General features: G+C 53.4%; 2 protein-coding genes across 2 annotated transcripts; one reads left to right on the top strand and one right to left on the bottom strand.

Moving 5' to 3' along the window:
* Positions 1–4,836: 4,836 nt before the first annotated feature.
* Positions 4,837–5,088, bottom strand: CCDC157 (coiled-coil domain containing 157). Its single transcript, XM_054392855.1, has one exon. The coding sequence runs from the start codon at positions 5,086–5,088 to the stop codon at positions 4,837–4,839; it is 252 nt and encodes an 83-aa protein (XP_054248830.1).
* Positions 5,089–5,660: 572 nt separating this feature from the next.
* SF3A1 (splicing factor 3a subunit 1) lies at positions 5,661–26,945 on the top strand. The gene is made up of 16 exons (XM_054392543.1): positions 5,661–5,726; positions 8,662–8,774; positions 9,823–10,027; positions 11,278–11,535; positions 12,867–12,941; positions 14,023–14,173; positions 15,554–15,747; positions 16,807–16,924; positions 17,074–17,259; positions 19,156–19,277; positions 20,152–20,394; positions 21,054–21,264; positions 22,698–22,852; positions 24,367–24,468; positions 24,677–24,748; positions 26,300–26,945. Exons 1-16 carry the CDS (start codon positions 5,661–5,663, stop codon positions 26,399–26,401), a joined length of 2,373 nt encoding a protein of 790 aa, XP_054248518.1. The 3' UTR covers positions 26,402–26,945.
* Positions 26,946–27,809: the final 864 nt, after the last annotated feature.

Consider the following 27,809-nt stretch of genomic DNA (forward strand, 5'->3'; position numbering starts at 1 on the left):
CCTCTGTTTTGCCAGGCCCTCTGGCCCCAGGCTGAAGCGTTCATGGGGTTGTTGTGTTCCTGGTGCAGGACCCAGCACTTGGCCTTGATGAAGCTCAGCCCATTGGCTTCAGCTTCTTGATCCAGCCTGGCCAAGTCCCAGCATTACCCCAAGTCACAACAGCGCAGCAAGTGGCTCCTGGCACCCCCATGGCACTGCCATGTGTCCTACCAGCTACTCCCCAGCAGCCTCTGACCTGCTGTGCCTGCAGCTGCTGCCTGCTCTGCTTCTGGCTCTTCTCCAGCTGCTCTTCCAGCTTGGCCTTGTCCTCCTCGGCCTCCCCCAGGCTGGCCTGCAGCTCCTCACGCTCCTGGGCCAGGCTGCTGAAGTGCTGCAGCAGGAGCTTCAGCTTGGCCTGCAGGGACTGCACAGGGCTGTGAGCCTGCATGGGGCTGCTGCTGAGCCCCTGCTCCCCACCACCCTCACACCCAGCAGCAGCACCCACAGGCTCAGCTCACTCCCACGGCTGTCTGAGCAGCTCCAGAGCAGCTCCAGAGCTTTCCCAGCCATACCTCCTTGTGCCTCTGGATGCTCTGCACTTTGGCCTTCTCCTTCTCCAGCTGGATGGAGGTGCTGCTCAGCTCCTGGCCCAGGCTCTCCCGCTGGCTGCTGAGCTGCTGCACCTTCTCCTCCAGCTCCAGGACCTGGCTCTTGGCCACCATTGTGGTCTTCATCTCCTCCAGCAAGGTGGTCTTGGTCACCTCTGGAGAGAGAGACACAGCAACGTTGGCCCAGGCTGGGCAGGATGAGGAAATGTTCCCTGATAAGGTGGTTTACAGCTTCACAGATTGCATTGGGTTGGAAGGGACCCTCAAAGGTCACCTTGCCCAACCCCCTGCAGTCAGCAGGGACATCTCCAGCTACAGCAGGCTGCCCAGGGCCACATTGAGTCTGATCCAGGGGAGGGGCCTCAACCACATCCCTGGGCAACATGTTCCAGTGTTTCACCACTGCCATTGTGTAGAACTTCCTTCTTGTGTTTGCAGGAGTCCCACACCCTCCACAGGGTGAGGGGAAGGCAGGTCTGGAGGGAGGGCTGTGATCTTCTGCATCTCACCCAGCACCAGCATGAGCCCACTGTGGTGCTGGGTGGTATTTGGGCACTACAACTAAGGAGGCTTGTCCTCCCCACTCTTCCCAGCAGCACCAATCCTGACCCAGTCTGGGGGGAGCTGGTGAGGTCAGAGGGAGGCTGGGGGTGAGCCCCAGGGACCTTACCCAGCTCCTGCAGTGCAGCCTGCTTGGCAGCCAGCTCCTCCTTCAGGGCAGAGAATTGCTCTTCCAGCAGAGCAGCTCCTAAAGCAACACAAAGCACTTGACTCACTCAGGAAAACCTAAACCAAGGAGGCAGCAGCAGACAGCCACCCCCAAAGTGCTTTCCATCCAGTGCTTGTGCTTCACAGGGAGGAAGCAGTGAGAGGACCTGGGCAACCAGCTCCTGCCCTCTGGGCTTAGACCCACATCAGGGAAAAGCTCTCAGCACCTTCAAAAAGCCCTGACAAAAGTTCATGGTGCTGGGACCAAGAGCTGACCATGGACTCCATGCTTCTCCTGCAAACCCCCATGGGCCTGGGAAGGGATGCTGGGAACAGAGCTGTACCTTTCTGTAGCTCAGCCTTGTCCTGCTCCAGCCTGGCTACAACCTTGGAATGTTCTCTGTTCTTTACTGCCAGGCTGTGCTCAGCCTCCTTCCTCTGCTGCTCCTGGGTCTGCTTCTCTGCCTCAAGCAAGCGGGAGAAGTCCTCCACCTGCTTCCTCAGCTCATCCCTCTGTTTCTCTGCCTTTTCCAGCTCAGACTTCAGAGGGCTGAGCTGCTGCAGCAGCCTCTGGAGGTGTTTGCAGATGCGGGAGAGGTCCTTGCTCTGCTCTGAGGCCCAGTGGCTCATGTCCATTGCAGAGAGAGTCCTTCTCCCTGTGCTCTCCTCCGCCACCTGGAACTTGCTGAGGACTGAGGGGATGTTCTGGCTCTGGCAGATGCTGGCAATGGCTTTGCCAACCTCACGGAGGCTGGCCTGGGCACTGGCACAGGTGTCACAGGCTCCCAGGGATGAGCCAGGCGCCGGCCTGAGGACGCTGCAGCTGCCGTCGGCCATGCCGTGGGCAGCCCTGGGCGGGGAGCTGTCCAAGGTGTCCCCGTCTGGTGTGCAAGCACTCAGAAACTTCAGAGGCTTCTTCTCAGGGTTCTCAACCTGGGGGTTGGGTTGTGGTGGGAGGCCCTCCTTGACAGCCTTCTTCTGGTGGAGAGAACAGAAAGAGGGCCCAGGTCAAGCAGAGCTGGCTGCAAACGATCCAGAAGAGCCTAAATGTAGAGGTGGGAAAGGTGAGGACAGGACATCAGTGCAGCCAAGGGGTAATGAGGGCACCAAGCCCTCCCCTGGGCAGCACAGGACAGCTACCCAGGGTTCTGGCTTCCCTGCTGCATCACTAAAGCATGTGGCCAAAGAAAAAGGAATCTGCTTCCTTCTCCCTGATGCAGGATACAGAGGGATTGAATTTTCCCAGCCACCAGGCAGCTTTCCAGCCACCACGAACTGGAGGAGGGCTGTGGATCCATGACTGAAAGCCTCAGCAGTGAAACCTGCTCTCAGCTCTCCTCCTTGTAGCCATCCCTTCTTTCACACCTTCTGCATGGCTCCTGCTTGTGCCAGGTGAATTATTGTGAGACTTTGCCATTAGAAGAATCATTTTTAGGGGAGGGGAAATAATGCAGGGAAGGGACACAGTGTCTCTGTCACCAATTATTTCATTGATTTTGGCACTAAAGGCAGCCAGGCTCATCCCTCTTGAGATCCTGGGCGAGGACTGGAGGAGGATGCAACACAGCTGGGAGCCCAGGTTAGAGGAGGGAAGGGAATCAGGCTGTGAGTGCAGGACAGCTGTACCCTGCCTGCCATAGAGATCAGCACTCAGAGGGTCATGAACCTGCAGCACATACGGTGTGGTCACTGTGCCTGTGTTTCATGGGGCATCCCCAAGAAGGACCCAGAATGGTACAAATCATGGAGGATGAGGCAAAGGTCATTGTCATGACCCTCAGGCTCAGATTGTGGGGTTGCAGTGCACCCAGCTCACAGAATCACAGAATGTTAGGGGCTTGAAAGGGACCTTGAAAGATCATCCAATCCAACCCCCCTGCCAGAGCAGGATCACCCAAGGCAGGTCACACAGGAACACATCCAGGTGGGTCTTGGATGTCTCCAGAGAAGGAGACTCCACAATCTCTCTTGGCAGCCTGTTCCAGTGTTTTGTCACCCCCACAGTGGAAAAGTTTTTCCTGTGGCACCTCCTCTGCTCCAGCTTGCCCCCATTGCCCCTTGTCCTGTCCTCGGACATCACTGAGCAGAGCCTGGCTCCCTCCTCCTGACACTGCCCTGCACATCTTTATCAACAGGAATGAGGGCACCCCTCAGGCTCCTCTGCTCCAAGATAAAGAGACTCAGATGTCTCACCTCAGCCAGGAGCTGCTGGTAGGAGGCTCCCAGTTTCAGCATGCTGCAGTAGTACCTCTTGGCTGTCAGCCCCACAGACATGGAGGGTCCTGCTGCCTGTGCTGGGGCCATGGCTTGCTTGCTCAGCAGGTTTTCTGTGTAGCCTGTGAAGCTCTGGAGCAGCAGCAGCAGCCTTTTTGTGACAGAAACAAAACACAGTTCAGAGCACCAGAGTGTTTGGAGTGGGGGAAGGGCAGCCAGGTTGTCCCCCAGAGCCTGGACAACATGGGGTTGACAAAGGAGGGTGGGTATCAGCACTCCTGTGACCCACCTTTCCCTGTTCCCTGAATGACTCCACACAGCAGCACTTGGTGGGATGAAAATCCTCCTGCAGCTGCAGGACACAGGTTTTGCATGCTGCATGTAGCCAGCCCCCTGCAAGAGGCTGCAGCGAGGCTCTCCCAAAGGATCTGGGGGACCCACACTGCCCCTACCAAACCCCAATGTCAGGGCCAGCAGCTCCGTGGGAGCAGCTCCTCCTTTCAAATACGAGTCGTGTTTATTTCACTGAGATTGTGAAAGCTGTGCTCTGCCTCCCAGGTGCTAAGGGCTGCTGGGCAAAGCAGCAGCTTTATCTGCTCCCTGATGGCCAGCTTTTGTGCTAAGAGAGGAGTTGGGTTTTAAATCTCAAGAGTAGAGCTGTGGATAATGAGGCTGAGGTGTTGGCACACTGCTTATGGAAATCTAGGGGAATAAAGCACCCAAAATGCTTCACGAAATCACAGAATTTATTTGGTTGGAAGAAACCTTTAAGATTGAACCTAAACCTCTCTTGGTGCAACTTGAGGCCATTTCACAGCCTCACAGGTTGGATTGGGTGGGAAGGGACCCTCAAAGGGCATCTTGTCCAACCCCCCTGCAGCCAGCAGGGACACCTCCCACTAGAGCAGGCTGCACAGGGACACAGCAAGGCTGAGCTTGAAGGTCTTCAGGGATGGGGCCCCAACCACATTCCTGGGCAACCTGTTCCAGTATTTTATCACTCTTGTTGGAAAGAGCTTCCTCATGTCCAACCTAAACCTACCCTGCCCTAGTCCTATCACTAACCCCCACTTGGCTCCAACCTCCTTTCAGGAGGTTGTAGAGAGCAGTAAGGGCTCCCCTCATCCTCCTTTTCTCCAGACTGAACACCCCCAGTTTCCTCAGCTGCTCCTCACCAGCCCTGTTCTCCAGACCCTTCACTGTCTTCGTTGCTCTTCTCTGGACACGTTCCAGCCCCTAAATGTCCATCTAGGAGCGAGGGACACAAAACTGACACCGGTATTCGAGATGTGGCCTCACTAGTGCCCAGCATCAACTGTGCCCGGTCTCACCTGTCTATCACCAGCTCCAGCAGCACCACATGGGAGTGCTGGTTGAACTCGGGGTCGCTCTCGGTGTAGTCGTAGCGCTCCAGCAGCTCCCTCATGTCCAGGTCACAGGACACTTGATTGGGGAACTTCCAGGAGCGGAACCGTACGGCCCCAGCCCGGGAGAAGATGTCGCTGATGGCTGCCTGCAGGTCCCGCAGGTCGGCTCGCAGGCTCTCCATGCAGCCGCGGTGGCCCAGGAGGTGAGCCATGCTGCTGGGCTGGCGGGACCAGCCACAGGGACACCAGGCCCGGCACGGAGGATAACGGCCCTACGGGCGATGGGACAGTCCGCTGCAGAGCGACCAGCACAGCGGCTCCCGGAGCTGTGGGGCTCCAGGGGAGCGATCGGCTCCGGAGAACTGGGGGATACCGGGGTGAAGAGCCCCGGGACCGAGAGCACTGCGGACAGCGGCGGCACGGACGCGACAGCGACACCAAGGCGGCGGCCGCCGCAACGGACCCGCCCCACGGGGAACGCTCCCTGCAGACCGCGCCCCCTACAGGCCGGCCCCCGGCAATGGTTCGCTCCACCGCTGGGCGGCCCCCTCCCTAATGGTACGTCCCATAACGCATGCGCAGTGCCCACTCCCCGTTGGCCAACCGTGGCCTACTCGGCGTCCGCTCGAGGCTGTGCTGTCACTTCCGGCGCGCATGCGCAGCGCCTCGCGAGCAGGCGCCATTTCGTCCGCCGCGGGGTTGTCGGTGTCGTCCTGTTCCCGTTCGCCTCCAGCCGGGAGCGGCTCCAGCGGGGAAGCGTTCCTCGTCACGACCAGGGAGCGTCATGCCGGCCGGACCCGTTCAAGCCATGCCTCCGGCGCAGCCAGCGCCTCCCGCCGAGAACAAACCGGTGCGGGCCGCGCGGGTTCGGGGTGCTCCAGGCCTGGGGCCTGGGCTGCGGGAGAGGTGCAGGGAGGCACAGGGAGGCGGGGATCGATGGAGTTATCTGGGAGGCCACTGGAGTGAGTTGGAGTTCGTAGGTTCAGAGAACGGTTTGGGTTGGAAAAGACCTCAAAGATCATGCGGTTCCAACCCCCTGCCATGGGCAGGGACACCTCCCACCAGCCCAGGTTGCTCAAGGCCACATCCAGCCTGGCCTTGAACACCTCCAGGGGGGGGGCAGCCACAACCTCCTTGGGCAGCCTGTTCCAGTGCCTCACCACCTTCACTGTAAAGAATTTCTTCTTAATTTCCAGTCTAAATTTGCTCTCCTCAAACTTTAGTCCATTCCCTCTCATCCTGTCACTAAAATCCCTTGTCAAAAGTCCCTTTCTGGCTTTCCTCTAGGATCCTTTCAGGTACTGGAAGGCTGGTTTAAGGTATCCTTAGAACCTTCTCTCTTCCAGGCTCAATAGCCCAAACTCTCTCAGCCTGTCCCCATATGGGACAGTCTCCAGCCCTCTGATCATCTTAGTGGCCTCCTTTGGACCTTCTCCAGGAGTTCCTGCTCCTTCTTGTGCTGGGGGCACCAGAACTGGAGGCAGTGCTGCTGGTGGTATCTCACCAAAGTAGAGGAGCAGAATCCCCTCCCTGTGCTGCTGTTCTCCTTGCTTTGAGTGCAGCCCAGCACAAAGTTGTTCAGCCTGGAACAGAGAAGGCTCCAGGGAGACCTTCTGGTGGGCTTTCAGTCCTGAAGGGGGCCAGTCAGAAAGCTGGGGACAGACTTTAGAGCAAGGCCTGTTGTGTCAGGGCAAGGGGTGTTGGTTTGAAACTAAAAGAGGGAAATGCAGACTGGAGAGAAGGGAAAAATGTTTGACAGTGAGGGTGGTGAGAGCCTGGCCCAGGTGCCCCATCCCTGGACCTGTTACAGGTCAGGTTGTCTGGGGCTCTGTGCAACCTGCTGTGCAGGTTATTGAATGAGGATCAGCATCCTGAAAAGGGCAGCTTTAGCAAGACAAAGCCATTCCCAGGGAGGGTTCTGGGAGTTTAGCTTGGATTTTGCTCTAATATCAGTGAGCAAAGTGCCCTGCAGGGCATTTCTGTAGGAAAACGCTTTGGTGCAGCTACACCAGGATTAGCAGTGATGTTTTATTTATATGGAGATAACAGTTCAGATTTTAGTTTCCTGTAATCCCTCAGGCTTCTGGGAGCATCCATAACTTACAAACCTGTTTTGCAATGCTGAGTTGTTCCTAGATGTGGTGTTTCAGGCATCTCCCTAAGCTGCCCCTTGCTCAGCATTTTGGAACCCACACGGGGTCAGGGCCAAAAAGGATCAGTGCCAGGAGGACTTTTGGGTCCCAAGGAGGGACCTTCCCCATTGTCTCACTGTGCCTACCCCTGCAGCTGGGTCCCCTGGACAAGCAGACAAACATCATCTCCCACCCTGAGAAGCTGAAAAATTTGTTTGTGGGCTGGGTGATGCAGACTGTTAAAGCAGATCTTTGTGTCAGGAAGAATTGGGTGCTTTGGGGGTGGAGGAGGAGGAGGACAGGCAGGGCCTGTGTGCCCTTTGCATTGCTGTTTGCAATGCTTGGTTCTCACCCAGTGTTCAGTTTGGTAAAGTCATTGGCACTGCCAGTGTAGCTGAGGAAGCTGAGGGAGAAGGGAGTTGAATTTTCTAGCTCAGCCACCTGAAAATAAACCTAGTCTGGGTTTGCAGCCATGGCTGGTGTAGCCAGCAGGATGAAGGCAGGAACATTCCCCTGTGCTGGGAAGTGGTGAAGCCACAACTTAAATATTGGCATCAGTTTTGGGCCCCTTCCTCCAAGCAGGACATTGAAGGGCTGGAGCAGGTCCGGAGAAGGGCAACAAAGCTGGTAAAGGGTCTGGAGACCAGAGCTGGTGAGGAGCAGCTGAGGGAACTGGGATTGTTAAGCCTGGAGAAGAGGAGGCTGAGGAGAGACCTCATTGCTCTCTACAGCTCCCTGAAAGGAGGTCAGAGCCTGGTGGGGGTTGGTTCTTTTCCCAGGGACAAGTAACAGGACAAGAGGAAATTGCCTCACATTGCCCCAGGAGAGTTTAGGTAGGGCATGAGGAGCAATTTCTTTCCCAAAAGGGTTGTCAAGGCCTGGAAAAGGCTGCCCAGGGCAGTGGTGGAGTCCCCATCCCAGGAGGGGTTTCAAAGCCCTGGAGATATATTGCTGAGGAACATGGTTTGATGGTGCCCTGGCAGCGCTGTGTTAATGGTTGGGTTTGATCATCCTAAGGGTTTCTTCCAACCTTAATAATCCTGTGATTCCACGATTTTCACCCCCTGCTGCTGGTATAACATGTTACTCAGTAATATTTGAAGTTCTTTCTCATGTTTTCTGCTTCCATTGAGGCTACTGGAACTTAGGGTCTTGAGTGATTGCAATCACAATGAGAGATGTCTTCCTGAAGAAGAGAAGGCTCCAGGCAGACATAAATAGCTGCCTTCCAGTACCTGAAGGGGGCTACAAGAAGGCTGCAGACGGACTGTTCCCAAAGGCCTGCAGGGACAGGAGCAGGGGCAATGGTTTGAAGTGAGAGAAGAGGATATTTAGATTAGATGTTAGGAACAAGTTCTGCACCATGAGGGTGGTGGAACACTAGAGCAAGTTGCCCAGAGAGTTAGCTGAGGCCCCTTCCCTGGAGATATTCGAGGTCAGGCTGGACAAGGCTCCAAGCAACCTGATACTGTAGGGCATGTCCCTGCTGGCTGCAGGGGGCTTTGGACTGCATGGCCTTTGGACGTCCCTTCCAACCCAAACTATTCTATGATTCCTCTACTCCCACCTCTTCAGCTTTTGCATGGTTGCTGTAGTCAGGACGCAGCAGTGCAGAGGACTCTCTCTATCTCTGCTTCTACATTGTCATTGCAGGCTGAAGAGGAGCCAAAAGAGGAAGCAGCACCAGCCAAGCCTGTGGTAGGAATTATTTACCCTCCTCCAGAGGTCAGGAATATTGTGGACAAGACTGCCAGCTTCGTAGCCAGGTAAGTGTCAGGGCTGGTGTCTTGTGTTTTCCAGCATTTTCATGCTTCTCCTTTTCAGTGCTGATGCCCAGAAGCTGGAGCAGGTGGCAGTCCCATGACTCTGTGTGAAGGATTTCCAAGCTGAGTCGCCTGCAGTGAGACTATTGCAAAGAAATGACAAATGTTCTGCTGTGGAGGTGTGAGACAAGCTCTGCTAGAAGAGCTGTGGGGGTAAATCAGATCAAGGTCTTGGTGAAATCCTGCAATAAACCAGGGACCAGCTGCTGTTCTGGATGCTCTGGAGGGAAAACAATATCCCAAGTAGGAAAGGAACCACATCACAGAAGCTTCAGTTGAGAGGTGGAGCCATGAGGTGCTGTGGCTGTGCTTTACAGCCTGTAGGCCCGTGGTAGGTGATGAACTTCCCAGGACAAGAGAGGCTGCTTGATGGCTGAGCTCTGCAGTTCAGCCTCATCCCTCTTGGTGTGCAGCTTGGTTGAGCTGTGCTGGTGGCTCAGATGTGTTCATCCAAGCTTTGGTCATCTCCCTTGCTTGCTGGCCAGAGGGAGAGATGTGTGCACCTGCAGAGAGCAGTTTGATCCTCACTTAGGATGGTTGAGCTGCTCTCAATTGACCTGTGGCAGGTTGATGAGTGAGTGTAAATGGCAGCTTCAGGGGAGGAAGGCTGAAAGTTGAGCAACCTTGCCTCAGCTGAGCTGCTTCCATTTGCTTCATGTCAGTGTTCTGCAAGTTGAAGCCCTTGGTGCACTGTACCCCATCTTCCTCTTCCTTTTTTAACACTTAACCCTTTCTGACTGCCTCACCACTGTGTGAGGTCCATGGAGACCAGCTGTTGGTCTCCCTGGCATTGTATGAGGAGCAGAGAAGGTAAAAACCATTGAGCTGGCTCTGGGTTTTTAACCATCCCAGCATCCAGAGGGGCTGAGTGCTGCCTGCTGTCTTCTGGGCTGCTGCATCCACACATCCACACATCTTGCCATGACAGAACCAGCTGTTTGCACACATGAGCTGGTGCCCATCCATCTGACTTTTTCTTCTTCCTCCTCAGAAATGGTCCTGAGTTTGAAGCTCGAATCCGTCAGAATGAAATAAACAACCCCAAGTTCAATTTCCTGAACCCCAACGACCCTTACCATGCCTACTACCGGCACAAAGTCAGCGAGTTCAAGGAGGGCAAAGCACAGGAGCCCTCAGCTGCCATTCCCAAGGTCATGCAACAGCAGCAAAGTGCTCAGCAGCAGCTTCCACAGAAGGTCAGTGTTCCCTTTGACTTTGCTCCAGAAGTTGGTTTCTAACTGCTTGTGTCCCAGCCTGACCTTAAGGCAGAGGTCTGAGCCATGGCAGCTGGAGAGTTTTCAGCTCTGAGAGGTGTGGGGTTGAGGGTCTGACACTTTTAGATGCAGGTGTGCATCCTCCAGTTGCTGGCAACTCAAGAGTTGTGTGTGAAAGACCCAACATATTGTTCTCCTTGGTCCATTTTGATGTTTAGCTGTGCACTGACTGCTTTGGTACTCACACTGGTGAGAGTTGAGGATTCCTGCCACAGCCCAAGCTTTAGGGCAGTTCCCTTAGACTGCAGCTTGGGCTTCTTCCATGCAGTGTTTTGTTAGAAGCATTTCCTTTTTATTTGCCAAAAAAGAACAACTTCCACTTAAAATGGGGAGTACAAAACATTGCTGATCTTGCTTAGCTTCATGGCAGTCTAGTTGAGAGGTGTCCCTGCTCATGGCAGGGGGCTTGGAGTAGATGATCCCTGGGATCCCTTCCAACCTGAGCCACAGATCCATATGTCCTGGGTGAAAGAAGGACACTGACTCAGTCTGAGACTTCTGCATGCCCTGCACAGCCAGCAGTCACACAGTGCAGTGCTGACCATGCTGGAGAGCAATACCTCCAGATTTTGGAGGTACCAAAGTTGCCTCCAGGTACTTCCTAGCAAAGCTATTGGAGTAACATTTATTTTCTAGTAGGCCTAAAGACAGATGCCTGGATTCATAGAATGGTTTGGATTGGAATGGGACATTCAAGATCCTCTAGCTCCAACCCCCCTGCCATGGGCAGGGACACCTCCCACCAGCCCAGGTTGCTCAAGGCCTCATCCAGCCTGGCCTTGAACATCTCCAGGGAGGAGGCAGCCACAACCTCCCTGGGCAACCTGTTCCGGTGTCTCACTACCCTCACTGGAAAGAATTTCTTCCTCATCTCCAGTCTAAATCTGCCCTCCTCAAGCTTCAATCTATTCCCTCTCATCCTATCACTACAATCCCTCGTAAAAAGTCTCCTCCTGGCTTTCTTGTAGGCCTCTTTCAGGTCCTGGGAGGCTGCTTTAAGGTCCTCCTGAAGATGTCCAGATACAACCCATGGTAGTTCTCATCCCTGCAGCTGCCAGGATCTCTGCACCACTATTGCTTTCTGTGGTGGCGGAAGGAAAATCAGGCTCTGCCAAGTGCTGAGTAGCACTTCCCTTCCTCAGTCACTGCTCAATCTCCCTTCTGCTCTGCAGGTGCAGGCCCAGGTGATCCAGGAGACAGTGGTTCCCAAGGAGCCACCTCCAGAGTTCGAGTTCATTGCTGACCCTCCCTCAATCTCGGCCTTCGACCTGGACGTGGTGAAGCTGACGGCGCAGTTCGTGGCGCGCAATGGGAGGCAGTTCCTGACCCAGCTGATGCAGAAGGAGCAGAGGAACTACCAGTTCGACTTCCTCCGCCCCCAGCACAGCCTCTTCAACTACTTCACCAAGCTGGTGGAACAATACACAAAGGTACTCCTGGTCCAGTTGGGTTCTTTCAGCAGCAGGGTTTGAGTATTTGACTCCTGAGGACAGCTGGGCTGTGAATGAGTGCAGGGCCAGGAGCCCATCCTCTCAGCCCCCCTCCTTAAGGGCAGCAGATGCTTCATGTATTTCATACAGTGTGCAGCACTGAACACTGTAGGGCATTGCTTTAAATGTGCCAGATATTACAGCTTCACAGACTGCATTGGGTTGGAAGGGACCCTCCGAGGGCATCCGGTCCAACCCCCCTGCAGCCAGCAGGGACACCCCCAACTAGAGCAGGCTGCACAGGGACACAGCAAAGCTGAGCTTGAAGGTCTCCAGGGATGGGGCCTCCACCACATTCCTGAGTAACCTGTTCCAGTGTCTCCCCACCCTCACTGTGCAGAACTTCCTCCTGATGTCCAACCTTAATTTGCCCTACTCCAGTTTCAAACCATTGCTCCTCAGCCTATCACCAGAGGCCTTTTTAAACAGTCCCTCCCCAGCCTTCCTGGAGGTCCCCTTCAGACACTGAAATGTAGCTCTAAGGTCTCCCTGAAGCCTTCTCTCCAGGCTGAACAGCCCCAACTCTCCCAGCCTGTCCCCATAGCAGAGGTTCTCCAGCCCTCTGATCAACTTTGTGGCCTTCCCTGGACCCTCTCCATCAGGTCCATGCTGCCGGTGTGTTGGGTGCCCCAGAGCTGGACACAGCCCTGCAGGTGAGGTCTCAGCAGAGCAGAGCAGAGGGACAGGATCTCCTCTCTCCATCTCTGCCCATGGTGCTCTGAATGCAGCCCAGGCTGCCATTGGCCTTCTGGGCTGCCAGTGCCCATTGCTGGCTCATATCCAGCTTCTCATCTACTAGCACCCTTAAGTCCTCTGCAGGGCTGCTCTCAATCTCATCATCCCCCCAGCCTGGATTGATATCTAGGGTTGCCCTGACCCAGTTGCAGGACCTTGCACTTTGCCTTATTGAACCTCATGAGGTTCTTCTCAGCCCAGCTGTCCAGCCTGGCACCCATCCTGTCTTACCAGCTGCACCACTCAGCTTGGTGTCATCATCAAACTTGCATTTTATTGCAGATATTAATGTTAGATAAGTAACATTTGTAGTTTATATTTGGTTTTTTTTAAATGCAGAGGGTGGCTGGAAGGCCAGCAGTGACTTTATAAGCCCAGTGCATGAGCAACAAGTGATAGAAGGGTTGCAGCAGAATAAGGAATACAGCTTCCGAGGTCTGCTGATGTGTTTATGGATGTGGAAAGGGAATAACTGCTTTTTAAGGAGGCTCTGGCCAAAAGAACTGCCACCAACTGTCACATGAAATGTGTTTCAGATCTTGATCCCTCCAAAAGGTTTGCTCCTCAAGCTCAAGAAAGAGGCTGAAAATCCCAAGGAAGTCCTGGACCAGGTATTGCAACCAAAACTTGCAAAAGTGGGGTGTTGAGTTCTTCCTCTCTGCATGGTTTTGACTCAGTGGCAGTAAATTCAGTAGTAACTCAAACAGGGGATACCCAAGGCTGCCTCTACACTACTAAATAGTGTCCCTGTTGGGGTGGTCTACTTGTGGCAGTGTAGAGGCACAGCACCATTCCAAAGCAGGATGTTTCCCTCTGACACATAGAATCCTTCCAAGCTGTTCTTCATTGCTTTGACCTCTGTCATTGTCACAGAGGCTGCCTTTGCTTTGGAAAAGTGATGTTCCCGGAAGGTCATAATGTGTCTGAACTGGTTTCTGGTTGGGAATCTTCAGTGATATCTGAGTCATGTGCTTGGGTGGCTTGGTCTTTGATGAAGAAGTCACAGAAACGCAGCATTGTTTTGGTTAGAAAACTTTAAAATTGAGTCCGCCTTAGCCCAGCACTGCCAGAGAACCACTAAACCCTGGCCCTCAGCACCACATCTACACGACTCTGAAACCCCTCCAGGGATGGGGACTCTACCACTGCCCTGGGCAGCCTGGGCCAGGCCTAGACAACCCTTTTGGGGAAGAAATTGTTCCTCATGTCCAACCTTAACCTCCCCTGGGCAACTTGAGGCCATTTCCTGTTATCCTATCGCTTGTTCCTGGGAGAAGACACCAACCCTCACCTCACTCCAGCCCCCTTTCAGGGAGTTGTAGAGAGCCAGAAGGTCTCCCCTCAATTTCCTTTTCCCTCAGCTGCTCCTCACCCACCCTCTTCTCCAGACACATCACCAGCTTTGCTGTCCTTCTCTGAACATTCTCCAGCCCCTCAATGACCTTCTTGGGAGGGAGGGGCCCAAAACTGATGCCAGGAGATGATCCCTGCCCTCATCCTGCAGGCCCAGCTTTAGCAAAGCCCTTTTCAGTCTGTGACTCCAGAGGCCAACCTCTAGGTTCTAAATTCAGTCTTTGTCCTGCCAGGCCTCTGAAGTGTGGTGCTTGTGAAGGGCTCGATGGTGCTGTGAAGATGACTGTGGTGTGGTTTTTTGCCTGACATTTGGTGTGTGCTCTATGTCTGCTTCTGCAGGTGTACTACAGAGTGGAGTGGGCAAAGTTCCAGGAGCGAGAGCGGAAGAAGGAAGAGGAGGAGAAGGAAAAGGAGCGTGTTGCTTATGCCCAGATTGATTGGCATGACTTTGTGGTGGTGGAAACTGTTGACTTCCAGCCCAATGAGCAAGGTACTGCAGTTAAGTGTTGTAACCTCTGTGAAGCTGCTCCCTTGGAGTAGTGGCTGCATCCTGAAACGTTATTTTCAGGTGGTTGTTGGCTTTTACAGCTGCATGCTCTTCAAAGAGAGAGGGGAAAGCCACCTAAGAGAGTGTGCAGGGCTCTGGAGTCAGTAATTCAGAAGCCCAGGTCTGCACTAGTGTCTGCTTTTCCACTTCACCAGACAGCAGAGCTGGTCCCACTTTACTGGTGGTGCTTTCACCTCTAGGTACTTTCATCTTGAAGTTCAACAAGACCCAAGTGCAAGGTTCTGCATCTCGGTGAGGGCAATCCCAAGCACCGACAAGGCTGGGCAGGGACTGGCTTGAGAGCAGCCCTGAGGAAAAGGCCTTGGGGGTGCTGGTGGATGAGAAGCTCAACATGAGCCAGCAGTGAGCACTTGCAGCCCAGAGAGCCAAGCAGAGCCTGGGCTGCAGCAAGAGAAGTGTGGCCAGCAGGTCAAGTGTGGTGGGTTGAAAATTCCCCCCCAACATTAAATTTGCCAAACCAGCTCAGTTGGGAGCAAATGAAAACTGTATTTACAGGCAAAACTTCAATCTACAATGAAATGCAATGAATATGTGCAAAATATACAGTATTTACCATATTTATAGTTATGTACAATTAATGACCAGCACAAAGACCCCCCTGGCCAAAGACCAGGGAGGGGATTCCTCCCCTCTGCTCCACTCTGGTGAGACCACACCTGGAGCACTGCATCCAGTTCTGGAGCACCTATTCCAGGCAAGATCTGGAGGTGCTGGAAGGTGTCCAGAGAACGGCCATGAGGATGAGCAGAGGGCTGGAGCTCCTCTCCTCTGCTGACAGGAAGAGAGAGTTGGGATTGTTCAGTCTGGAGAGGAGAAGGCTCCAAGGAGACCTTATTGTGGCCTTCCAGTGTCTGAAGGGGGCCTACAAGAAAGCTGGAGAGGGACTTTTTAGGATGTCAGGTGGTGGTAGGAGCAAAACTAGGAGTGGGTAGATTCAGATTGGATGTTATGAAGAAATTCTTCCCCATGAGGGTGGTGAGCCACTGGCACAGGTTGCCCAGGGAGGTGGTGGAAGCCTCATCCCTGGAGCAACCTGATCTAGTGTGAGTTGTTTCTGCTCATGGCAGGAGGGTTGGAACTAGATGATCCTTGAGGTCCCTACACAATTCTGTCATCTTCAAACCTGATGCTGCTGTTGGCTCTGTACAGTCTCCATCCACTACCCTCTTTGTGTTTGCTCACATGAAGTTTTGCTGCTGCTGCTTTGTGAAGAAACTGCTTTTCATTCAAGAAATTGATATTTCTGTCCATGCATCAAGCAACTAAATGAGAGAAACAGAAGCTCTGTTTTCTGTCTTGTAGGGAATTTTCCCCCTCCCACCACTCCAGAAGAGCTGGGAGCTCGGATCCTGATCCAGGAGCGTTATGAGAAGTTTGGAGAAAGTGAGGAGGTGGAAATGGAGGTGGAGTCAGACGAGGAAGATGAAAAGCAAGAGAAAACAGATGAGCCCCCAGCCCAGCTGGATCAAGACACTCAAGTGCAGGATATGGATGAGGTGACAATAGAATCAGCAGAAATTTGTGTGGTTTCTGGTGCCCTTGGTTTTCACTGTAGGGAGTTCCTCAGCTTCTTGAGGAAATGAGATTGCCTTCTGAGGGGATTTCAAACCAACCTATTCATGCTGGAGTGATGAAGTTGGTGTTCATAAATTATGGTGTTTTAAATGTTTTCCATCACAGTAACATCATTTCCAGGAGTGAAACCCAGTCATTGTCTCAATTAACGGTGTGGAGTTTTGTTTGTGAACAGCCTTTGGGGCTTTCTTCTGCACACGGAAAAGATGACTCATTGGAGACTCTTCCTCTCTGCTCACTCCATCTAAGCTGTGTTTGCTGGTAACCAGGAACAAGAAGCCTGGTTTAACCCTAAGCCCCTGCTTGCTGTGCTGTGGTAATGTGGAAGCTGAGGAGCACTTGCTTCCTCTTCTGAGTTTGCTGAATCTCTGAATTGTGATTATCCGGAGGAGCCACATCAGTTTTCGGTGCCAAACTAGCTCTGCTGCACAGGATTTTTATGCCTTTCTCAAATCTTTTTTGCTGGACAGGAAGGACATGGACCTGATGGGAATTGAGTCCAGAGGAGGGCCATGAAAATGATCAAGGGGTTGGAACACCTCTGCTATAAGGACAGGCTGAGGGAGCTGGGCTTATTCAGCCTGGAGAAGAAAAGGTTCCAGGGAGACCTTAGAGCAGCCTTGCAGTACCTGAAGGAGGCCTGCAAGAAGGCTGCAGAAGGACTGTTTATGAAGGCCTGCAGTGACTGGACAAGGGGCAATGGTTTGAAATGACAGCAGAGCAGGTTTAGATTGGATGTCAGGAAAAAGTTCTTTACAGTAAGGGTGGTGGAACACTGGAACAGGTTTCCCAGAGAGGTGGTTGAGGCCCCATCCCTGGTGAGGCTCTACAGGGCTCTGAGCAACCTGGTCTAGTTGTCCTGCAGGGGGGTTGGACTAGATGACCTTTGGAGGTCCCTTCCAACCCAGGTGATTCTAAGATATTTGACAGGAGTGACTTGGTTATTTTTTTTTTTTTAATTTTTACCCTCCCTAAATAAGGGCTCAGATGATGAAGATGAAGGTCAGAAGGTTCCTCCTCCTCCAGAAACCCCAATGCCACCACCTCTTCCTCCCACACCAGATCAAGTCATTGTGAGGAAAGATTATGATCCCAAAGGTAAGTCAGGCTGGTGAAGAGCAAAACTTCTTCAGGAAGCAGAGATTTCAGGATATTTCTTCCTGAACCCTCAAACCTCCCCCCCCACTACTTTCTGGCCCTGCCTCCTCTCGATGCCTTTTTTTAACAGTGTGGTTTTGTTTCTCTAGCCTCAAAACCACTGCCACCAGCCCCAGCTCCAGATGAGTATCTGGTTTCCCCCATCACTGGAGAGAAGATCCCTGCCAGCAAAATGCAGGAGCACATGAGGATTGGCCTCCTGGACCCTCGCTGGCTGGAGCAGCGCGACCGCTCCATCCGGGAGAAGCAGAGCGACGATGAAGTCTATGCTCCAGGTCAGCTTCAGCACCTGGCACAGCTTGCAAACCCCCTTCCCAGCTGACTTCTGGGGGCTCTTAGCACACCCCCTCACTCTCTTCCACCTCCCACTGATAAGGGCCATCTTACATGTAGCTTTCACAGAATCACAGAATCAATAAGGTTGGAAAAGACCTCAAGGATCATCAAAGTCCAACCTGTCACCCAGGACCTCATGACCACTAAACCATGTCACCAAGTGCCACATCCAGTACCCTCTTGAACACCTCCAGGGATGGTGACTCCACCACCTCCCTGGGCAGCACATTCCAATGTCTAACAACTCTCTCCATGAAGAACTTTCTCCTCACCTTGAGCTTAAACCTGCCCTGGTGCAAAAATAAGGGAACAAGAGCTTTTTCATGCAGTCCTTGGTGTGCCCCTGCTGTGGATGCATTTATTGTCTGTAATGTATGAGGGCACACTCAGCAGGTTAGCGGATTTTATCAGCCTGGACTTCTGTAAAGCTTTGGACACAGTGCCCCACAGCATCCTTCTCTCTAAGCTGGAAAGAGATGGATTTGATGGGTGGACTGTCCAGTGGGTAAGGAATTGGTTGGATGATGGCATCCAAAGGGTAGTGGTCAACAGCTTGATGTCCAGATGGAGACAGGTGACAAGTGGTGTCCCTCAGGGGTCCATACTGGGACCTATGCTGTTCAATGTCTTCATCAGTGGTATAGACAGCAGGAATGAGGCACCCTGAGTGAGAGTGCTGGAGATGCCAAGCTGAGTGGTGCAGTTGAGAAGGCTGAGGGACAGGATGGGTGCCATCCAGAGGGACATGGACAGGCCGGAGAGGTGGGCTGAGAAGAACCTCATGAGCTTCAGTAAGGCAAACTGCAAGGTCCTGTGCTGGATCAGAGCAATCCTCAATGTCAATTAATCCAGGTTGGAGGATGATGAGGTTGAGAGCAGCCCTGAGAAGGACTTGGGGATGCTGGTTGATGAGAAGCTGGACAGGAGCCAGCAATGGGCATCTGCAGCCCAGAAGGCCAGTGGCAGCCTGGGTTGCATCCACATCAGTGTGGCCAGAGATGGAAAGAGGAGATCCTGCCCGTCTGCTCTGCTGAGCCCTCACCTGCAGGGCTGTGTCCAGCACTGGGGCCCCCAGCATGCTGGAGGCGTGGAGAGGGTCCAGAAGAGGCCATGGAGATGATCAGAGGGGTGGAGCACCTCTCCTTTGGGGACGGGCTGGGAGAGTTGGGGCTGTTCAGCCTGGAGAGGAGTCTTCAGGAAGACCTTAGAGCTGCACTTCAATATCTGAAGGAGGCTACAGGAAGAGTGGAGGAGGGACTGTTTAAAAAGGCCTCTGGTGATAGGCCAAGGGGCAATGGTTTGAAACTAGAGCAGGGCAGATTTAGGTTGGACATCAGGAGGACGCTCTGCACAATGAGGGTGGGGAGACACTGGAACAGGTTACCCAGGAATGTGATTGAGGTCCCATCCCTGAAGATACTCAAGCTCAGCCTTGCTGTGTCCCTGTGCAGCCTGCTCTAGATGGAGGTGTCCCTGCTGGCTGCAGGGGGGTTGGACAAGATGACCTTCGAGAGTCTCTTCTAACCTGATGCCACTTATGAATCTGTGACTCTTAGCACACGCTCTCACTCTATCCAAATCACACTGATAAGGACCATCTTAACTGTAGCTTTTCCTGCTGTCCTCAGCTGCCCATGCTCTGGATACATTTATCAGCATCACTGTGAGGCTCTTCTCTAAACTGAAAGGCAGAGAACTTTAGCTGCTGCTGACCAGTGGTCACAGTGGTTTTGTAAGGAGAATGAGGTACCAGACAGCTTAAAGATCCTTAGAAGAGGATTCATCATGTTTGATTAGATCACCTGAGATAAGAATTCCTCATTTTTTTCCTGCAGGATTGGATATTGAGAGCAGCCTGAAGCAGCTGGCAGAGCGCCGTACTGATATCTTTGGTGTGGAAGAGACTGCCATTGGGAAAAAGATTGGTGAGGAAGAGATCCAGAAACCAGAGGAAAAGGTAGAGTGGAAACTGGGGGGGGCTTTGAACAGCATCCTGTAGTGTGATGAATTCTTGTACTTTTGTGATTTTGAGAGCAGCCCTGTGGAGATGACTTGGGGATGATGGGGGTTGAAAAGCTGGGTATGAGCTGGCACTGTGTGCTGCCAGCCCAGACCCAGCTGTGTCCTGGGCTGATCTCCAGCAGCATGGGCAGCAAGAGCTGGGAGGGAATTCTGCCCCTCTGCTGTGTTCTGAGACCCCACTTGCAGCTCTGGAGTCCTCAGCACAGCACACACAGGGACATGTTGGAACAAGGACAGAGGAGGCCACAGCAATGCTGGGAGGGCTGGAAGCCCTCTGCTATGAGGCCAGGCTGGGAGAGTTGGGCTTGTTCAGCCTGGAGAAGAGGAGACTCCAGGGAGACCTTCTGGTGGCCTTTCAGTGTTGAAAGAGGCTGATCAGAAAGCTGGAGCAGACTTCTGAGCAAGGCCTGTTGTGACAGGACGAGGGGTGATGGGTTGAAATTAAAAGGGAGATTCAGCCTGAAGAGAAGCAAGAAATGTGTGATACTGAGAGTGGTGAGAGCCTGTCCCAGGTTGCCCAGAGAGGTGGGAGATGCCCCATGCCTGCAAGCATTCCAGGTGAGGTTGTTTGGGGCTGTGATCAAGCTGCTCTAGTTGCAGATGTTCCTGCTGGCTGTAGCGGGGGTGGATTTGTTGACCTTGAGAGGTCCCTTCCAACCCAAAACATCCTGTGATTCTCTGGTTCTGTGCTGAGTGACTGGAGTCTTCTGAGCTCTCTTCCTGCTGTGCAGCTGCTCTCTTGATGTGTTTGTAGCTCATGTTGCTTCCTGGACAGGCTGGTAGGATTCTGATTTATTTCCTCCTCGCAGGTGACCTGGGATGGCCACTCGGGCAGCATGGCCCGCACACAACAGGCTGCTCAGGCCAATATTACTCTCCAAGAGCAAATTGAAGCCATCCATAAGGCCAAGGGACTGGTGCCAGAAGATGACAGCAAGGAGAAGATTGGTCCTAGCAAGCCCAATGAAATGCCACAGCCACCCCCTCCTTCATCAGCATCAAATCCCCCAGCCAGTGCTCAGCCCATCACATCTGTTCCTCGTCCTCCCACAGTGAGTCTTTGGGCTTCCAAAAGCAAATTAGTGTGGCTGTAGTTAATTAGAAGGGAGGCCTGTTGAAGATCAGGGTTATAACAGCAGGAAGCTGGCTTAGAAGCAGATCTTGAGTGAAGTTCATGGTTCCAAATAACTTCTTCAACCATCAGAGGAGCCCTGTTGAACTTGCAGTTAAAAATGGAAAGTAAGGCTTGGGTGGAGCTTTTCATTCTTGGAGACTTGATCAGCTGGGCTGAAGAGGAACCTGGGCAGTGAGATCTGGGAGGAGGAGTGTGGCTAACAAAGGAAGGGGTGGGGGCTTCTTTTTAGGTGTAAAAAGGTGTGATGCAGAACAAAAGCAGCTGCAGGTTCAGAGGTGATTCCCTGCCCTGTGTCCTTGCCCCACGGGATCTATTCTGAACCAGCTGTTGCTAGGTGGCTCAAGGTCTGATACCCAAGTGGTGAGGGGAGGAAGAACTCTTTATTCATGAGGCTTCTGTGCCCCTCTGAAGGCACCTTGGGCTGGCCAGGTGGTGGCTTGCTGAGGTTCTCAGTGAGTCTTTGGCCAGCAGAACTCGTCTGCGTGCTGGTTGCTTTCAGCAGGCCTGTGAGCAGCACCAAGCGTTCCTCTGCACACCTGCTCAGCAAAGCTCTCTTCTCTCTCTCTTCCTCTGCAGATGCCCCCTCCCGTCCGTGCCACTGTTGTTTCTGCAGTTCCGGTCATGCCTCGCCCCCCCATGACCTCCGTGGTCCGTTTGCCTCCCGGCTCTGTCATCGCCACCCCGATGCCGCCCATCATCCACACCCCGCGCATCAACGTGGTGCCCATGCCGCCCTCTGCCCCGCCCATCATGAGCCCCCGCCCGCCGCCCATGATTGTGCCAACAGGTCAGTCACTCCAGCTGCTCCTGGGCACCTGGCCCGCAGGGACAGGGAGCTGCTGCAGAGGGGCCAGTAGAGGCTATCAAGATGCTGAAGGGAATGGAACATCTCTGTGAGGAGCAAAGGCTGAGCTGGAGAAGAGCAGCCTGAGGGGGGGAACTGATCGATGCTCAGCAAGAGATAAAGGGTGGGAGGGCAAGACGATGGAGCCAGGCTCTTGTCAGTGGTGCCCAGGGACAGGACAAGAGACATTGGGCACAAACTGGAACCCAGGAGGTTCCCTCTGAAGAAACTTGTGAGGGTGCTGGAGGCCTGGAGCAGGCTGCCCAGAGAGGTTGTGGAGTCTCCTTCTGTGGAGAGCTTCCAACCCCGCCTGGCCATTGTGATGCTGGGCAAGCTGCTGTGGGTGCCCTGCTTTAGCAGGGGAGGTTGGACTGGATGATCTCCAGAAGTCACTTCCACCTCCCACCATGCTGGGATTCTGTAACTGCTATATGATGTAGGCTTGATTTTGAATTCTTTTGCCTCTGATAATCCAAATCACATCCATTGTCTCAGAGGCACAGAGGGAGGACAGTGTAATTGTGCTCAAAGACCCCAAGTGCCATCATTAAGAGTTTTGGGGTGTTTGATCCCAATTTTAGCAGTACTGCTTTGGGGCTCAGGGCTCCTCCTCCAGCATGAAATGCAAAACATTATGTCTCACCCATTTAATATCTGTGTCCCTGGGAGCCTGCCCAGGTGAATATGAATAATTCAAAAGGAACCAGAGTGAGGAGCAGCTGCCAGCACCTCATTGGGTGTCACAGCTTGTTACAGATCACACAGAATATCCTGGGTTGGAAGAGAACTCCAAGCTCATCCAGTCGAACCTTTGACCCAGCACTGCAGGATCACCACTAAACCATGTCCCTAGGCACCAGGTCCACAGCTGCTTAAGCACCTCCAGGGATGGTGACTCCAGCACTGCCCTGGGCAGCCTGTTACAATGTTTAAGAACCCTTTCAGTGAAGAAATATTTCTGCTGCTGCAGAAGGAAAAGTCATTGTCGATCCCTCCCCTCACAGCAGCTTCATAGCAATAGGTGCTTTTTAAAGTTGAAAAGTTGTAAAAAATCCAATTATTCCCTTTTTTATTATCACTTCTTTAATGGAGGTGCTGGCACTACTGTGTGCCAGGCTGTGCCAGCTTTTGCTTTTCTGCAAGCTCTGCAGGAAGCTCTTCTGCCTCTTGTTGTCTTTTCCTGGACTGTTTCCCAATATAAACCATCTCCTAACGTTTGAAGTTGGCCTCTTGCTGGTGGTTGTCTTAACTTCCTCCATCTACTGTGGTGTTTATTTCCAGCCTTCACTGGCCTGCTCAGGGAGCTGCAGTGTAAGGCAGTGCCTGCTGTGTGCTCAGTGGGTGATGGCAGGTGGTGTGTTCCCATCCCATTTCAGCCTTCGTTCCTGCCCCTCCTGTGGCTCCAGTGCCGTCTCCGGCCCCCATGCCGCCTGTTCACCCCCCACCACCCATGGAGGATGAGCCAGTCTCCAAGAAGCTGAAGAGTGAGGACAGCCTGATCCCAGAGGAGGAGTTTCTGCGCAGGAACAAGGTATGGCCGAGGGTTGGCTGCTGCTTGAGAAGCACCAGATCCTGATCCAGGGCACATAAATCCAGTTTGCTGCAGAGAAGGGAAGCTGGTCTGTGAAAAGACTTCTCAACGGAGTGACTTTCTGAAGTAGTTCCTTCCTACCATCAGTGCAGCACTGCACGCCACACATGCAGTGAGATGGTTCATCTGCTACAGGGTGGAGAGGCTCTGCAGAGGGGCCTGGCCAGGCTGGATCAACAAGCCAAGGCCAGTGGGCTGGGTCCTGCACCTGGGTCACAACAACCCCATGAATACTCCAGGCTTGGGGCAGAGTGGCTGGAAACTGCCCAGCAAAAAAGGAGCTGGGGGTGTTAGTCAGCAGCAGCTGAAGATGAGCCAGTGTGTACCCAGGTGGCCAAGAAGGCCACCAGCATCCTGGCCTGGATTAGCAATGGTGTGGCCAGCAGGACTGGGGCAGGGATTATCCCTCTGTACTTGGCATTGCTGAGGCCACACCTTGAATACTGGGTTCAGTTTGGGGCCCCTCTCTCTGACAAGGATGTCCAGGTGCTGGAGCAGGTCCAGAGGAAGTCAGCAAAGCTGGGGATGAAGGGAGAACAGGTCTGGTGAGGAGCAGCTGAGGGAACTGGGGTTGTTTAGTCTGGAGAAAAGGAGGTTCAGTGGAGACCTTCTTACTCCGTGAAAGGAGGTGGGAGTGAGGTGAGGGTTGGTGTCTTCTCCCAAGGAGCAAGCAACAGGACAAGAGGAAACAGCCTCAAGTTGCCCCAGGGGAGGTTTAGATTGGACATGAGGAACAATTTCTTCCCCAAAAGGGTTGTCAAGGCCTGGCCCAGGCTGCCCAGGGCTGTGGTGGAGTCCCCATCCCTGGAGGGGTTTCAGAACCGTATAGATGTGGTGCTGAGGGCCATGGTTTAGTGGTTCCCTGGCAATGCTGGGTTAAGGGTTGGACTTGAAGATCTTAAAGGTCAGTTCCAATCAAAGCAGTTCCGTGTCTCTCTGGTGCTCTGCTGTAATTAAGAGCTAGGTTCATGGTAATGTAAACTAGAACTAAAGCTGATAATCAGCTTTTAAGCAGAGGGCTGCTAAGCTGCCAACACAAGGAGCTTTAATACCTTGGTGTCAGCATGATAGTGCAGGAGTGTGGTCTGTTCCAGAACCACAGAGACTCAGTGTGCAGCTGAATTCCTGCCTGAGGAGTGAGCTAGAGGCCCTTTTAGAGGGCTCTGTGGCCTTCTTGGCCATCTGCAGGGAGAAGCTGTCTCCTGTTTAATGCTTCACTACCTTCACTACCCTGTGAGGCTTGGTGTGCAGCACACCAGGAGGGGACTCATGAAACCCTGCTCAGCCTTGGGTTTTGGTGGCTTTCTCAGCCTTGGGGCCAGCACAGCTCTGTGTTTACTGGGGAGCTGAGATATGAGGCTAGTTTTTGGAAATCAGTGATTAGTCTGTTGCTCTCTTATCACTGTCCTGAACCTCCTCACTGGTGTATGAGGCCTTATCTTTGTTTCCTCCAGGGTCCAGTCACAGTCAAAGTCCAGGTTCCCAACATGCAGGATAAGACGGAATGGAAGCTGAACGGCCAAGTGTTGGTGTTCACTCTGCCTCTCTCAGACCAGGCATGTAGTTCATTAACCTGGCCCCTGCCCCTTCTTTGCTACCTCATTTCTTCCCTTTTTCCCTGCATGGCAGGAGCTGTACACCTCTGAGTATTCTCCATGCTGCAACCCCTTGGCCAAAGGGGGATTGTGTGGCTGGGGAGCAGCTCTGGTGATCTTTGCAGTGGTGGAAAAAAGAAACCCTGACCCAGCTGTTGTGTTCTCTTAGGTGTCTGTTATAAAGGTTAAGATCCACGAGGCCACAGGCATGCCAGCTGGGAAGCAGAAGCTGCAGTATGAGGTGGGTCTGAGCCCTTCACATGCTGGTGGTTAGTTCAGGGCTTTCTCACAAACTTGACTTTCTTACAAGAAGAAGTTGTAATGGACCTGCTGGGATACTGGGAAGAGCAGTGGGAATGGTTTTCCTGGTTGGTCACAGAACCACCCAGAGCAGGACAGGCCTTTAGTGGATGGCATCAGTTGATCTACTGCTGCAGAGTACTCTGAGCTCGATGGCTTTCTCTGAAATCAGTTTCTGCTGTTTGGTTTTTTTTTTTACATTTAAATGCAGCAGCCTGCTCCTTCTGCTCTGTGTGTGTGCCTGGGGGTGCTGGTGGGTGAAAAGCTGGACATGAGCCAGCAACATGTGCTCCACACCATCTCCTGGGCTGATGCCTAGCAGTGTAGGCAGCAGGGGCAGGGAAGGGATTCTGCCCCTCTGCTGTGCTCTGCTGAGACCTCACCTGCAGTGCTGGGGCCACCTCTGGAGTCCTCAGCACAGCACAGACAGGGACCAGTTGGAGCAGGGCCAGAGGAAGCCACAGCAATGCTGGGAGGGCTGGAAGCCCTCTGCTGTGAGGCCAGGCTGAGAGAGTTGGGCTGGTTCAGCCTGGAGAAGAAAAGGCTCCAGGGAGACCTTCTGGTGGCCTTTCAGCCCTGAAAGGGCTGCTCAGAAAGCTGGGGACAGACTTCTGAGCAGGGCCTGTTGTGACAGGACAAGGGGTGATGGTATGAAACTAAAAGAGGGGGAGATTCAGCCTGGAGAGAAGGAAGAAATGTTTGAGGGTGGTGAGAGCCTGTCCCAGGTTGCCCAGAGAGGTGGGAGATGCCCCATCCCTGGAAGCATTCCAGGTGAGGTTGTTTGGGGCTGTGATCAACCTGCTCTAGTTGCAGCTGTCCCTGCTGACTGCAGGGAGGTTGGACTTGTTGACCTTGAGAGGTCCTTTCCAACCCAAACCAGTCTGGTTCTCTGGAAGGTGGGAAAGGACACTGTGAAACCCTGGAAGCTCTGAGAAGACTCCAAAACACAGATGGGCAGAGGCCTTACTCCCTCCCTCTGCAGACTGGAGCTGTCAGGAGGGCACCACTCCTTTGTAATAACTCCCTTCCAGTCATGCATGTGCCCAGGCACAACCTGCTGCCTAAGCAGTGAACTTTGTGCACTGATCTCCTCAGCAGTTCATCTGTGGGCAGATCATGTGTTAACCCTTGATGAGAGGGGAGCTTCAGTGAGGTTCTCTAAGGGGCAGGGGGGTAAGGTGCAGTGGAGCCTAAATAACTTCCTGTGTTGTGGTGCCCATCTCCATCTGTATAGGGCTAGAGCTGCCTGTCTACTCCTGGAGCACTGCCACCATACCAGCCTCCTCCAGTGCCCATCTTCTGAGGCACTGGTCTCTGTCCAGGGTGTTTCGCAGCCTGCAGCACTGTCAGCACCCTGCTGTCAGAGCAGGGCCAGGAGGGTTCCATCTCTTGGAGGGAGGGAGGTATGGGATGTGTTGTGGGAAAGGAGCATCAAGATTTCTGCTGTAACTAGGTTTTGTGGCTTTTTCGTGTTTGTTTCTTCTCCCTTCAGGGCATCTTCATCAAGGACTCAAACTCCCTGGCATATTACAACATGTCAAGTGGCTCTCTGATCCACCTGGCACTCAAGGAAAGAGGAGGCAGGAAGAAATAAGAGCCATGGAGCCCAGAAACGTGTTGTGGCCATGTTGCCACTTGTGTAATTCCCCCCTCCCCCCCTTCAAATCCTCTGGCCTTCCAGGGATTGCTTGAAAAGAGAGACTGGACCCCATGTGTGGGAGTGAGAAGTTGTTGCTAGAGCCCTGAGATGTGTCAGTGTAGTGACCTAGTGTGTAACTGCAGCATGTTAGTGATCCATGCTTTGCTCCAGCGCTGGCTCTCCACTGAATTACCTCTGGGAGCACCCACTAAAGGAATTCCCAACTTAGCTTAGACCTTTCTTGGAGGGATTTCCACTGCCCAGCAACATCAGCTCTCTGACTGCAGTGCTTCCTGCTTTAACCTTCTACCTGGAAATCTTTCTTCTCCATACTTCTTAGATCTCTTTTTCTTTCTCTTCCCTTATCTATCCCTAAAAACCTCTTGCACCTACCATGGAATTCATCCTCCCTCAGCATCAGCGTTCCCTGGGACTGTACCTGCTGAGCAGCTTTGTGCTACTTCTGGACAGCCTGGGTTTGTTTTAATAAACATGTTTTGGTGTCACAGCTTGTTCCCTTGGGCTCTAAAACTTCAGATCAGGATGTGCCTTGCTTCACAGTGGGGAAATAGCTTGGGACTTAGGGATAAGCCCTTTTACCAGCCTGGCAAAAGGAGTTCAGCCCTACCAGGCCTGTACAACTTCTAGCTGGAAAGGGTGGAAAAGAGGCAGTGCTGAGTTTGTGTGAGGGTTGGATAGTTTCAACCAAGAGAGGTCTCACCCAGCTGCCTATAGATTCTTTAATGGTTTCTTTTTAGGAGAGTGGGGCCAGTTTGACTTGTTTGGGCTGGTGGTGATGGGATGCCTCGAAGTGAAGCGGGGATGGGACTGGATTGGAATGTGGGGTGCTTGTAAAGGGGACAACACTTGTGGCAGTGCCTTCAGAGTGTCCTTAAACTAGAGTATGGTCATCCCAAAGGGTGTTCTCCCACTTCACCCATGCCAGTATGGCCCAGTGCAACCCTAGTGCAGCCTCATCCAGCTTCTGTGCAGGTCCAGCATGGGCTTGGCCTAGTATGGACTTTGGCCCACTAGGGAACGTACCCCAGAGGGGGTTCTCCTAATGTCCCATCCCAGTATGGCCCAGTGAAACCCTAGTACTGACCTAGTACAGCCCTCTTGCAGCGCCATCCAATTCCCCTGCAGCTCCAGTGCATTCCCAGGAGCCGGTGCGCGGCCCCAGCCCAGCTGCAGAGCCGGTCCGCTGCCTGTCCTGCCCCCGCCCCGAGCCCTACGCAGAACCGCCCCGTCTCTGCCAGCCTTGACAGACAGCTCCCTCCCGCCCGCTCAGCCAATCGCATCCGGGGGCGGGTCGTCTCCGGCCTCATCCTTGCAGTTGGTTGGCAGGAGGCTCCGCTCCCGC

Source organism: Indicator indicator, chromosome 26 (genome assembly GCF_027791375.1).
Source record: "Indicator indicator isolate 239-I01 chromosome 26, UM_Iind_1.1, whole genome shotgun sequence".
NCBI lineage: Eukaryota > Metazoa > Chordata > Aves > Piciformes > Indicatoridae > Indicator > Indicator indicator.

What these genes read in the sequence shown, in the direction of transcription:
- CCDC157 (XM_054392855.1), bottom strand. Translation starts at nt 5,088, where the DNA reads ATGGCTCACCTCCTGGGCCACCGCGGCTGCATGGAGAGCCTGCGAGCC.
- SF3A1 (XM_054392543.1), top strand. Translation starts at nt 5,661, where the DNA reads ATGCCGGCCGGACCCGTTCAAGCCATGCCTCCGGCGCAGCCAGCGCCT. An exon ending in CTCCCGCCGAGAACAAACCG is followed by an intron (nt 5,727 to 8,661) that starts GTGCGGGCCGCG and finishes TTGTCATTGCAG; the next exon opens with GCTGAAGAGGAGCCAAAAGA. An exon ending in TGGTGGAACAATACACAAAG is followed by an intron (nt 11,536 to 12,866) that starts GTACTCCTGGTC and finishes AATGTGTTTCAG; the next exon opens with ATCTTGATCCCTCCAAAAGG.